Source organism: Mytilus californianus, unplaced genomic scaffold (genome assembly GCF_021869535.1).
Source record: "Mytilus californianus isolate M0D057914Y unplaced genomic scaffold, xbMytCali1.0.p SCAF_9, whole genome shotgun sequence".
Classification (NCBI taxonomy): domain Eukaryota; kingdom Metazoa; phylum Mollusca; class Bivalvia; order Mytilida; family Mytilidae; genus Mytilus; species Mytilus californianus.
This window is the reverse complement of record NW_026262745.1, coordinates 37,595,952-37,609,424: the sequence shown is the minus strand read 5'-3', so window position 1 is coordinate 37,609,424 and position 13,473 is coordinate 37,595,952. Positions and strand designations below refer to the sequence as shown.

At 33.4% G+C, this 13,473-nt stretch overlaps 1 protein-coding gene across 1 annotated transcript in view; it reads left to right on the top strand.

The window, feature by feature from the left end:
- Positions 1-13,473, top strand: part of LOC127716699 (eukaryotic translation initiation factor 5B-like) — a 90,904-nt gene that overhangs the window by 32,064 nt on the left and 45,367 nt on the right. Inside the window, exons 17-19 of the mRNA XM_052222930.1 lie at positions 1,859-2,000; positions 7,433-7,564; positions 9,472-9,654. Of these exons, the coding sequence (XP_052078890.1) occupies positions 1,859-2,000; positions 7,433-7,564; positions 9,472-9,654 (457 nt within the window). The remainder of the gene's footprint in view (positions 1-1,858; positions 2,001-7,432; positions 7,565-9,471; positions 9,655-13,473) is intronic.

The window sequence follows — 13,473 nt, the reverse complement described above, 5'->3', positions numbered from 1 at the left end:
TTTTTTTCACATTTTACAAAATTTGTTGTAGATCCTAATTGAGTCTTTTTATAGTTGGAATTTCACTTATATGTAAATTAGTGGACTGATTTTGTTATCTATTAAGGGATCACATTTTTAACAAATTCCATCTTGCAATTATGTCATTTATCTCTTATTAATAGAAGATAATGAATAACAAACAGTTATGGAATATTCAGCAGGCCATAATCTTGCCGGCGAAATGAGGATTTAAGTCGCCAAAGAATTTTGAAAATCGCTAAATCTCGCCGGCCGACTGACTTCATAGGGAAGTCAAATCGCTATCAAAATCGGTAAAAGGGAGACAACTTGTGATTGACAAGTCTCACAGGTAAAAAAAATGGCGTCTGACAAGGAAATTCGAGATTTTCGAAACGACCCAGGACTTATACTGTAAACGATCAAATTAAATAAATACAACGGTGACTTTGAACATCCTCGGATATAACTTTTAAAACTGTTCAAACGGAAAACTGACCGTCTGTTTAAGTTATCGTTTTACGACGATTTTCATCTGAGGATGTTGCGTAATCACTCAGCTGATTTGTTTTATTTTTATGACCTATTTATGATCAATTTTACTATTCGGTAGGTAAAGGGTGGCAGCCGGGGTGGGAGTTTACGGTGGATTAATAATTTCATTGAATAAAAATTGAAATATAAAAGGTAGAAAGACAGCTGATGGATAATGTGATTGCAAACGTACTACACTCGACCAGATTGTGATCAGCAGTGGATTTTTTCTCATGACCACTTCATTGATATGGATGATATTTTTAAAAAATGATAGAAATTAGCTATTTATCGGATAATTAACTTGAGATTGAAAGATATTTTCATTTATAGATTACAATCTTCAACGATAATCTCAAATTACTACAACTAACATAAATGTCCTGGACATTCAATAATGTTTTACAAAACAATGACAAGTGGTGATATAAATTAAATTCCCAGTCATGTGAAATTCATCATATTTTTCTGGAGTTTTAAAAATAAATTGAGGCAGATGCACATGAATTTAATGCATCATAATCTTGATAATATTACTAGGCTACTCCATCATGTCCCGATCAACAAAGTTTATTTAGAACACATTATGGTTTCAATAAATAAATAACAACTATATATTGTCTAAACCTTTTTATTAAGAACTTTCTATATATACATTGTGTACAATAACATATCTTTTATTTAATATATAACAATTTCCTTAGTGATAAGCTTGAAAACACGATGCAACCGAAACGGTAATGGAATCTCACTCCTCCCTTCTCTCTCATGGAAGGAGAAGTCACTTCTCCCTCTTCAAAATACTAGATTAGGCCCTGTATTCAGAGGTCTGTTGCATAAGAAACTGCCATAAAAATTTGTACTTTGATGATTTTATATTATATGTCATAAGGATATTCCATATGACTGGATTTGAAAGGGTAGGAAGGGAGATAAAAAATCCTCAAACAACCAACATACTTTCTTTGACATTTTGCATACATCAAATGACATACAACAAAAACAATCCACAACCTACTTCCATTACAGTGGATTCATCATTTTTCGTGGATTTTGTGGGTACAGTTGAACCATGAATTATAATTTTCAACGAATTACAAATTTCCTTTAAGGTTGTATGCAGACTTTGGCATAACAACGAAATGAAATATCCATGAAAATACAAGTTTTCATCAATCCACGAAAATTGGTACCCACGAAACTAAATGAATCCACAGTAACCAAAATTCAATTTCTATCCTCCCGCCTCCATTTATAATTGCCCATATTTTATCCTGTCATTAAATACTAGATTTGCTAATTGAGATTTTGTTGTATTTTTCAGTAACTTACGATCTAGAGGATCCTCCTTATGTGATATGGCTATTTTAGTGGTAGATATTATGCATGGATTAGAACCTCAGACAATCGAGTCTATAAATCTACTTAAACAAAGAAAAACTCCTTTTGTTATAGCTCTGAACAAGGTAAAGTATTGATAAATCTCCTATATGTTGACTACTGTAAATTCAGAAATAATGTGTGTATTTATTATTGTGAATCCTTGACCACTGGCAAATATGAAAAATCTAATTGATGTGATAGTGAATAAAATTTATGAAGGAAAATCACTACATGTACTAAAATTATGAATGTGATTTTTTATTATTGCCAATCTGATACTGTTGCATTATTTGCATTAATTAAGCCATCATAATAATTTCTGAATTTACATTATTCTAACTTGTGATTGTTTATCAGGATAGTGACGAAGAGTCAATTAAATGTGTTGGATTAGTTCATGATTTAATAACATTTGAAATTTAAACATTGTTTACATTTAATTGATGTTTGTAAAAGAATTTAATTGACTCTTCAAATTTAAAAATTGTTTAACTTTAATTGACATTTTTATACGACCGCAAAAATTAAAAATTTTTTGGTCGTATATTGGTATGACGTTGGCGTCGTCGTCGTCGTCCGGCGTCGTCCGAAGACACATTGGTTTTCGCACTCTAACTTTAGTTTAAGTGAATGGATCTCCATGAAATTTTACCATAAGGTTCAATACCAGGAAAGGAAGGTTGGGATTGATTTTGGGGGTTATGGTACCAACAGTTAAGGAATTAGGGGCCAAAAAGGGGCCAAAAATAAGCATTTTTGTAACTTCCAGACAATAACTTGTGTGTAAGTGTATGGATCTCTCTGACATTGTACCACAAGGTTCCATATCACAGAGGGAAGGCTGTAATTGATTTTGGGGGTAATTGCCTCAAAATTTTAGGAATTAGGGGCCAAAAAAGGGGCAAAAAACAAGCATTTTTCTAGTTTCATGACAATAACTTGTGTGTAAGTGTTTGGATATTTCTGAAATTGTACTACAAGGTTCCATATCACAAAGGGAAAGCTGGAATTGAGTTTGGGGGTAATTGCCCGAAACGTTTAGGAATTGGGGGCCAAAAAGGGGCCAAAAATAAGCATTTTTCTAGTTTCCAGACACTAACTTGTGTTCAAGTGTATGGATCTCTCTGAAATTGTACTGCAAGGTACCATACTACAAAGGGAAGGCTGGGATTGAGTTTGGGGGTGATGAATCATAAGGGGGTTCAAAAAATTGGGGGGGGGGGGGGGGTTGTCTTTTTTTTTCTTTTTTTCTTTTTTTTTTCTTTTAAAATTTTCCATTTTAAGTTGGTTATTTCTGATTTATATTTAAAAGCAAATAATGATATGGTAGGAGATACACACCAAACAGGATGTGTAAATTATTATATAATAAGTATTGTGCAATAGCAAGAAATTTTCAATTGCACAGTATTGCACAATAGCAAGAAATCTTCAATTGCACAGTATTGCGCAATAGCAAGAAATCTTCAATTGCACAGTATTGCGCAATAGCAAGAAATATCCAATAGCACAATATTGCGCAATAGCAAGAAATTGTCAATTGTACAGTATTGCCCAATAGCAAGAAATATTCAATTGCACAGTATTGTGCAAAAGAAGATACTTCCTATAAATTGCTTATTTCTTGACCAATTTCAATGGGGTTTTATTCTTGATTTCATGGGGTTCTTTAATATTCTGAATCTAACCGTGTATTTAGTTTTTGGATTTTGGGCCCCGTTTTTAAATTGGTCCACATTGAGGTCCAAAGGGTCTAAAAATTAACTTTGTTTGATTTCATCAAAAATTGAATTATTGGGGTTCTTTGATATGCCGAATCTAACCGTGTATTTAGATTCTTAATTTTTGGTTCCGTTTTCAAATTGGTCTACATAAAGGTCCAAAGGGTCCAAAATTAAACTTAGTTTGATTTCAACAAAAATTGAATATATGGGGTTCTTTGATATGCTGAATCTAACCATGTATTTAAATTTTTGATTATGGGCCCAGTTTTCAAGTTGGTCCAAATCGGGGTCCAAAATTAAACTTTGTTTGATTTCAACAAAAATTGAATATATGGGGTTCTTTGATATGCTGAATCTAACCATGTATTTAGATTTTTGATTATGGGCCCAGTTTTCAAGTTGGTCCAAATCGGGGTCCAAAATTAAACTTTGTTTGATTTCAACAAAAATTGAATATATGGGGTTCTTTAATATGCTGAATCTAACCTTGTATTAAGTTTTTGGATTTTGGGCCCTGTTTTTAAATTGATCCACATTGAGGTCCAAAGGGTCCAAAATTTAACTTTTTTGTTTGATTTCATCAAAAATTGAATTATTGGGGTTCTTTGATATGCCGAATCTAACCGTGTGTTTAGATTCTTAATTTTTGGTTCCGTTTTCAAATTGGTCTACATAAAGGTCCAAAGGGTCCAAAATTAAACTTAGTTTGATTTCAACAAAAATTGAATATATGGGGTTCTTTGATATGCTGAATCTAACCATGTATTTAAATTTTTGATTATGGGCCCAGTTTTCAAGTTGGTCCAAATCGGGGTCCAAAATTAAACTTTGTTTGATTTCAACAAAAATTGAATATATGGGGTTCTTTGATATGCTGAATCTAACCATGTATTTAGATTTTTGATTATGGGCCCAGTTTTCAAGTTGGTCCAAATCGGGGTCCAAAATTAAACTTTGTTTGATTTCAACAAAAATTGAATATATGGGGTTCTTTAATATGCTGAATCTAACCTTGTATTAAGTTTTTGGATTTTGGGCCCTGTTTTTAAATTGATCCACATTGAGGTCCAAAGGGTCCAAAATTTAACTTTTTTGTTTGATTTCATCAAAAATTGAATTATTGGGGTTCTTTGATATGCCGAATCTAACCGTGTGTTTAGATTCTTAATTTTTGGTTCCGTTTTCAAATTGGTCTACATAAAGGTCCAAAGGGTCCAAAATTAAACTTAGTTTGATTTTAACAAAAATTGAATTTTTAGGGTTCTTTGATATGCTGAATCTGAACATGTATTTAGATTTTTGATTATGGGCCCAGTTTTCAAGTTGGTCCAAATCGGGGTCCAAAATTAAACTTTGTTTGATTTCACCAAAAATTGAATATATGGGGTTCTTTGATATGCTGAATCTAACCATGTATTTAGATTTTTGAGTTTTGGGCCCCGTTATCAACTTTGCCCACATTGAGATCAAAAGGGTCTAAAATTAAACTTTGTTTGATTTCATCAAAAATTGAATTCTTGGGGTTCTTTGATATGCTGAATCTAACCATGTATTTAGATTTTGGATATTGGACCATAATAGGTGAATGTCCAATTTGAAATTTTTAAGTTCTTAGACCACATTCATTCTGTGTCAGAAACCTATGCTGTGTCAAATATTTAATCACAATCCAAATTCAGAGCTGTATCAAGCTTGAATGTTGTCCATACTTGCCCCAACTGTTCAGGGTTCGACCTCTGCGGTCGTATCAAGCTGCGCCCTGCGGAGCATTTTATTGCAATTTAGTCCAGATTGAATTTGAAAATTATATCATAGTGGGTTATTGTATGGTTTAGTGTATTTACAGTTAAAAAGAAAAAAAAAATGAATAAAGTATACACATTAAAAACAATAGTTGAGCATTGTCAGATCTAGAGATCCAAAAGGAAGAATTTTTCATAGACACAGATAGGGTTTTAGCCCATATTTTGACTAACTGTGTCTTATCACTGATGACATTGATGCCTATAATTTTTCAAAATTCTGCAAACTAATCATAAATCTACCAATGTTAACTATGAGATGATAGCTTAGTTTGATGGCGCAGATGATAAAAATTTGTTGTGAAAATGAATTTAATGGTTTAATAACACAAACTATTTTCAGGGAGGATCGCATATGAAATCTTTTAAATTTTTAAGTGGGTCTAATACACCTTATCGGTACTATTTGTACTAATGACTTCATACAACAATCACTTTTCCTTTGTGGCTTCAGTTGTTTTCCATTCGTTTGATGTTTGAGCTTTTGATTTTGCCATTTGATGGGGGACTTTCTGTTTTGAATTTTCCTTGGAGTCCGAAAATCTTACGAGAACCATTGTGATGTCCAGTCATGGCAGACAATAATAAATAGCGATAAGGTGTATGGCACCTATATAAAAAGAATTGAGAAAGAGTTGTTTTTTTCCAGGAAATTGACTGTAAGAAATAAACGAAACAATCATTTGAAAATTTATTCCTGGTAAGATAAAATAAAAACTGCATTCTAACCCAACCCCAAATGCACCATACCTTAATTATACCCCACGCAACGGGTTGCGGAGGGTATAAGGTTTTTGACCCGTCTGTCCGTCCGTCCGTCCGTCCGTCAGTCCGTCAGTCCTGTTTCTTGTCATCGTAACTCCTCTCAAACCACACAATAGAATTTCATGAAACCTTTTTAGATAATAAGGACATACTATGTAGTTGTGCATATCGACAGGAAATTGCGATTCAATTTTTTTTCTAGGAGTTACGCCCCTTTGAACTTATTTACTTTAATGTACTACTGCAACAGTTTGTCATCGCAACTCCTCTGATACCACACAACAGAATTTCATGAAACCTTTTTAGATAATAAGGACATACTATGTAGATGTGCATATTGACAGGAAATTACGGTTCAATTTTTTTTCTAGGAGTTACGCCCCTTTGAATTTATTTGCTTCAATGTACTATTGCAACAGTTTGTCATCGCAACTCCTCTGATACCACACAACAGAATTTCATGAAACCTTTTTAGATAATAAGGACATACTATGTAGATGTGCATATCAACAGGAAATTATAGTTCAATTTTTTTTCTAGGAGTTCCGCCCCTTTGAACTTATTTGCTTCAATGTACTACTGCAACAGTTTGTCATCGCAACTCCTCTGAAACCACACAAACAGAATTTCATGAAACTTTGTAGATAATAAGGACATACTATGTAGATGTGCATATTGACAGGAAATTATGATTCAATTTTTATACGACCGCAAAAAAATTTAATAGGTGAATGTCCAATTTAAAATTTTTAAGTTCTTAGACCACATTCAATCTGTGTTAGAAACCTATGCTGTGTCAAATATTTAATCACAATCCAAATCCAAAGCTGTATCAAGCTTGAATGTTGTGTCCATACTTCCCCCAACTGTTCAGGGTTCGACCTCTGCGGTCGTATCAAGCTGCGCCCTGCGGAGCATTTTATTTTTCTAGGAGTTACGCCCCTTTGAACTTATTTGCTTTAATGTACTTCTGCAACAGTTTGTCATCGCAACTCCTCTGAAACCACACAACATAATTTCATGAAACTTTGTAGATAATAAGGACATACTATGTAGATGTGCATATTGACAGGAAATTATGATTCATTTTTTTTTTCTTATACAATTTTTTTTTCTTACACATATTTTATTTCTCCAATGACAATGTGGGGACGTGGGGTATGTGAGCGCACTCACTAAGGTTCTTTAATTTCTTTATGAACCCTAACATGTTTCCTCTTACAGATTGACAGGCTTTACCAGTGGAAACCTATGCCACAGACTGATGTCTCTAATGTCATAAAGAAACAAACGTCTCAGTGTAAATCAGAATTTGATGAGAGGTCCAGAATGGTCATGACAGAAATGGCTGAACAGGTATAAATATATATATATATACAGGAAATTGAAGAGTAACAACAAATAGATGTGTGTCTATTTTAGGTAAAAGAGAGACTAAAGATACCAAAGGGACACATTCAAACTCATAAGTAGATAGAAAACATACAATGCCATGGCAAAAAACAAAGAAACGATCAGAAGACAAACAACAGTATGCAAATCACAACATAGAAAATTAAAAACCAAGATGAAAGTATACACAAAAACTGATCGAATGCTTTCCATACCTTGACAAAAATCTTGTTTTTATAAATACAATAAGATGTATAGGACTATTCCATTAGAATGGACGGTGGAGGGTAGGAAGGGATTTCTAAACTTTAACCCAAACCAACTAGCTTTCTTTGAATAATTTTGCATACATGGTCAAAAGGTCATACAAACACACATGACCCACTACCCATGTCTTAAATTTCCCTTCCTACCCTATAATGTTCATTTTAATGGAATAGCCCTGACTTTCAATCTTCAGGTTGTTAAATGCAAGGATTATGCATTGTAAATGCACCATTAATAATATAATGCTAAAATGAAATATCCAAAGACAGGACTTATCAAATGCTTTTAGAAAATAGAAGATAAAATGGTGTCATCATAAATGTTTTGTTGCTGCATAACAAAATAAAACAATTGACAGTGCATTTTACTACTGAATTATCCGAATTATCTCCCCTTATAAATCAGAATTTTAATTTTTATGCCCCTGCCATAGCGGAGGGGGCATTAAGTTTTACCCTTGTCCGTCCATACATCCCAAAGTTGGTTTCCGTTCTCTAACTTTAGTTTGCCTCAACCAAATGTTATGAAACTTATACGAAATGCTTATTACCACAAAACACAGATCAAATTTGAATTTTGGTGGCGTCACTTAAACTGTTTTAGAGTTATGCCCCTTTACAAATGGAAAAATTGCTGAATTTTTCGTTTCCGTTCTCTAACTTTAGTTTGCCTCAACCAAATGTTATGAAACTTATACACATTGCTTATTACCACAAAACACAGATCAAGTTTGAATTTTGGTGGCGTCATTTTAACCTTTCTAGAGTTATGTCCCTTAACAAAGGGAAAAATTGCTGAATTTTTCATTTCCTTTCTCTTAAGTTAGCCTCAACCAAATGTTATGAAACTTATAAACAATGCTTATTACCATAAAACACAGATCAAGTTTGAATTTTGGTGGCATCATTTTAACCTTTCTAGAGTTATGCCCCTTTACAAAGGGAAAAATTGCTGAATTTTTTCGTTTCTGTTCTCTAACTTAAGTTTGCCTTAACCAAATGTTATGAAACTTATACACAATACTTATTACCAGAAAACTCAGACCAAGGACAAATTTGGGTAGAGTCACTTTTACTGATCTTCAGTTATGTCCCTTTATAACTTTATATGATATGCAAGCGGGGGCATTATCTGTGTCCCATGGACACATTCCCCATTTATTTTTAATTTATCATGAAAAATTCTGTTTTTGTATTGCCTGCGACGAAAGTTCACAGAATCTTTTTTCTCCTGGTGATCCTTGAAGAAAATTGACTGGTCCTCACTATTATTTCTATTGCAAAATACCAAAATTAAGTCTGTCCTTTGCCAAATTTTGGTGGTCAGGACCTTCCCACCACCACATTTTGGGAACTCTGTCATGGTTTTCGAAACAGTCATATATTGATGATGACCATTTCAAAAAATAAATGTGAGGGTAGAACTCATTAAAACAGCCAATACCTATATATTTTGGTTTGCCTTGATGTCTGTAAATTGCAAATGAGATTAAAAAACGGATTGAATAAAAAAATATCCAGTCAATTGAAAAGTTTTCTAGAGACTCTGTCTCAATATATATTTGAAATGAATGTAAGTTATGGAATATGTTTTTTCTTTTCCAGGGATTGAATACAGCTTTATTTTATGAAAACAAAAATCCAAAAGAATATATTTCTCTAATACCTACATCAGCCCACTCAGGAGATGGTATGGGAAATCTTATAGCATTGATCTGTTCCCTTTGCCAAACTCTGCTGGCCAAACGTTTAGCTTACTCAGAGGAACTGCAAGCTACTGCTATGGAGGTAGGTCATATTTTTAGTTTTATAGAAAATTCTACTGTGTTATTTATACAATCTTTGAAGTTTGTTGTGTTACTTGAAAAACATTGTAGTATGAATGTGTCAATATGGTTTTTATACGACCGCAAAAATTAAAAAATTTTTGGTCGTATATTGGTATGACGTTGGCGTTGTCGTCGTCGTCGTCGTCGTCTGGCGTCGTCCGAAGACACATTGGTTTTTCGCACTCTAACTTTAGTTTAAGTAAATGGATCTCTATGAAATTTTACCATAAGGTTCAATACCACAAAAGGAAGGTTGGGATTGATTTTGGGGGTTATGGTACCAACAGTTAAGGAATTAGGGGCCAAAAAGGGGCCAAAAATAAGCATTTTTGTAAATTCCAGACATAACTTGTGTGTTAGTGTATGGATCTCTCTGACATTGTACCACAAGGTTCCATATCTCAAAGGGAGTGCTGGGATTGATTTTGGGGGTAATTGCCTCAAAATTTTAGGAATTAGGGGCCAAAAAAGGGGCAAAAAACAAGCATTTTTCTAGTTTCATGATAATAACTTGTGTGTAAGTGTATGGATCTTTCTGAAAATGAACTACAAGGTTCCATATCACAAAGGGAAAGCTGGAATTGAGTTTGGGGGTAATTGCCCAAAACGTTTAGGAATAAGGGGCCAAAAAGGGGCCAAAAATAGCATTTTTCTAGTTTCCAGACAATTACTTGTGTTCAAGTGTATGGATCTCTCTGAAATTGTACTGCAAGGTACCATACCAAAAAGGGAAGGCTGGGATTGATATTTTGGGTAATTGCCTCAAAATTTTAGGAATTAGGGGCCAAAAAGGGGAAAAAAACAAGCATTTTTCTAGTTTCAGGACAATAACTTGTGTTCAAGTGTATGGATCTCTCTGAAATTGTACTGCAAGGTTCCATACCACAAAGGGAAGGCTGGGATTGAGTTTGGGGGTGATGAATCATAAGGGGTTTCCAAAAATTTGGGGGGGGGGGATTTTTTTTTTTCATTTTTTTTCTTTTAAAATTTTCCATTTTAAGTTGGTTATTTCTGATTTATATTTAAAAGCAAATAATAATGATATGGTAGGAGATACACACCAAACAGGATGTGTAAATTATTATATAATAAGTATTGTGCAATAGCAAGAAATTTTCAATTGCACAGTATTGCACAATAGCAAGAAATCTTCCATTGCACAGTATTGCGCAATAGCAAGAAATCTTCAATTGCACAGTATTGCGCAATAGCAAGAAATATCCAATAGCACAATATTGCGCAATAGCAAGAAATTGTCAATTGTACAGTATTGCGCAATAGCAAGAAATATTCAATTGCACAGTATTGTGCAAAAGAAGATACTTCGTATAAATTGCTTATTTCTTGACCAATTTCAATGGGGTTTTATTCTTGAATTCTTGGGGTTCTTTAATGTGCTGAATCTAACCGTGTATTAAGTTTTTGGATATTGGGCCCCGTTTTTAAATTGGTCCACATTGAGGTCCAAAGGGTCCAAAATTAAACTTTGTTTGATTTCATCAAAAATTGAATTATTGGGGTTCTTTGATATGCCGAATCTAACCGTGTATTTAGATTCTTTATTTTTGGTTCCGTTTTCAAATTGGTCTACATTAAGGTCCAAAGGGTCCAAAATTAAACTAAGTTTGATTTTAACAAAAATTGAATTCTTAGGGTTCTTTGATATGCTGAATCTAAACATGTATTTAAATTTTTGATTATGGGCCCAGTTTTCAAGTTGGTCCAAATCGGGGTCCAAAATTAAACTTTGTTTGATTTCAACAAAAATTGAATATATGGGGTTCTTTGATATGCTGAATCTAACCATGTATTTAGATTTTTGATTTTTGGGCCCCGTTATCAACTTTGTCCACATTGAGGTCAAAAGGGTCCTAAATTAAACTTTGTTTGATTTCATCAAAAATTGAATTCTTGGGGTTCTTTGATATGCTGAATCTAACCATGTATTTAGATTTTGGATATTGGACCATAATAGGTGAATGTCCAATTTAAAATTTTTAAGTTCTTAGACCACATTCATTCTGTGTCAGTAACCTATGCTGTGTCAAATATTTAATCACAATCCAAATTCAGAGCTGTATCAAGCTTGAATGTTGTGTCCATACTTGCCCCAACTGTTCAGGGTTCAACCTCTGCGGTCGTATCAAGCTGCTCCCTGTGGAGCATTTTATTGGCACCTGTCAGGAGTTAATGCTGCTTCTATTGTCTGTCTTCAAACAAGAGGCCCAAAGAAACAAAAATGTTTCTATGATATTGAATGTTAAAGCCCAAAATTTTGATTTTAAAGACTATCTGAATGTTTTTATACGACCGCAAAAAAATTTTTGTGGTCGTATATTGGTATGACGTTGGCGTCGTCGTCGTCGTCGTCGTCATCCGGCGTCGTCGTCCGAATACATATTGGTTTTCGCACTCTAACTTTAGTTTAAGTGAATGGATCTTTTTGAAATTTGACCATAAGGTTAAATACCACAAAAGGAAGGTTGGGATTGATTTTGGGGGTTATGGTACCAACAGTTAAGGAATTAGGGGCCAAAAAGGGGCCAAAAATGAGCATTTTCTAGTTTCCAGACAATAACTGTGGAATGGTGTATGGATCTCTCTGAAATTATACTACAAGTTTCCATACCACAAAGGGATGGTTAGGATTTGCTTTGGGGGGTTATGGCTCAAACCGTTTAGGAATTAGGGGCAAAAAAGGGGGAAAAACAAGGTTGTCCTGGTTAATGGACAAATACTTTAGTACAAAACATAATTTAAAGCAGTGTAAGGGAGATAAATCAAATACATCATTGAAATTATCTCCCTTACACTGCTTTTAAATTATGTATAAAGTAATGGTTAATGAACAATAAAGATAATCTAAAACAGTGTAAGGGAGGTAATCCAAATACAACGTTTTGGTTACTTCCCTTACACTGCTTTTAAATTATGTTTAAAGAAATGCATATTTATAAAGGAAGACCAGTAAAAATATCTGCAAATGTTTTCATCTTTTTTTTTTACAAAAAAATCCATATGAAAGATTTGACACTATATTTTTATTAATTCTATTATAAAATAGATTAAGTTAGCACTATGGTAAATTTAAATGGGTAATTATGGTTGCCAACTCCATTGGAAATTTGAATTGAGATTATGACCATATCTTGAGGGAAAGAATTTTTTTGGGGGAAAAAGGGGGGGGGGGGGGATAAAAAGAAATTGTGGGGGGCCAATTTTTTCTCATTTCAGATTTCAGAAATTAAAAAGAATTATTCTTCAAATATTATTTTTTTTTCAAATTTCAAATACTGAAAAATTTCAAGAAGTAATCTTTAATTGCACAGTATGGCGCATTAGATTTGTAAAATCTTTGATCACATTTATTTATTTGTTATGCCGAATCTAACAGTGTATTTAGATTTTTAATTTTGGGTCCAGTTTTCAAATTGGTCTACATTAATGTCCAAAGGGTCCAAAATTAAACTTTGTTTGATTTTAGCAAAAATTGAATATATGAGGTTCTTTGATATGCTGAATCTAAACATGTATTTAGATTTTTGATTTTTGGCCCAGTTTTCAAGTTGGTCCAAATTGGGGTCCAAAATTAAACTTTGTTTGATTTCAACAAAAATTGAATATATGGGGTTCTTTGATATGCTGAATCTAACCATGTATTTAGATTTTTTATTTGTGGACCCTGTTATCTAATTGGTTCATATTGAGGTCAAAAGGGTCCAAAATTAAACTTTGTTTGATTTCATCTAAAATTGAATTATTGGGGTTCTTTGATATT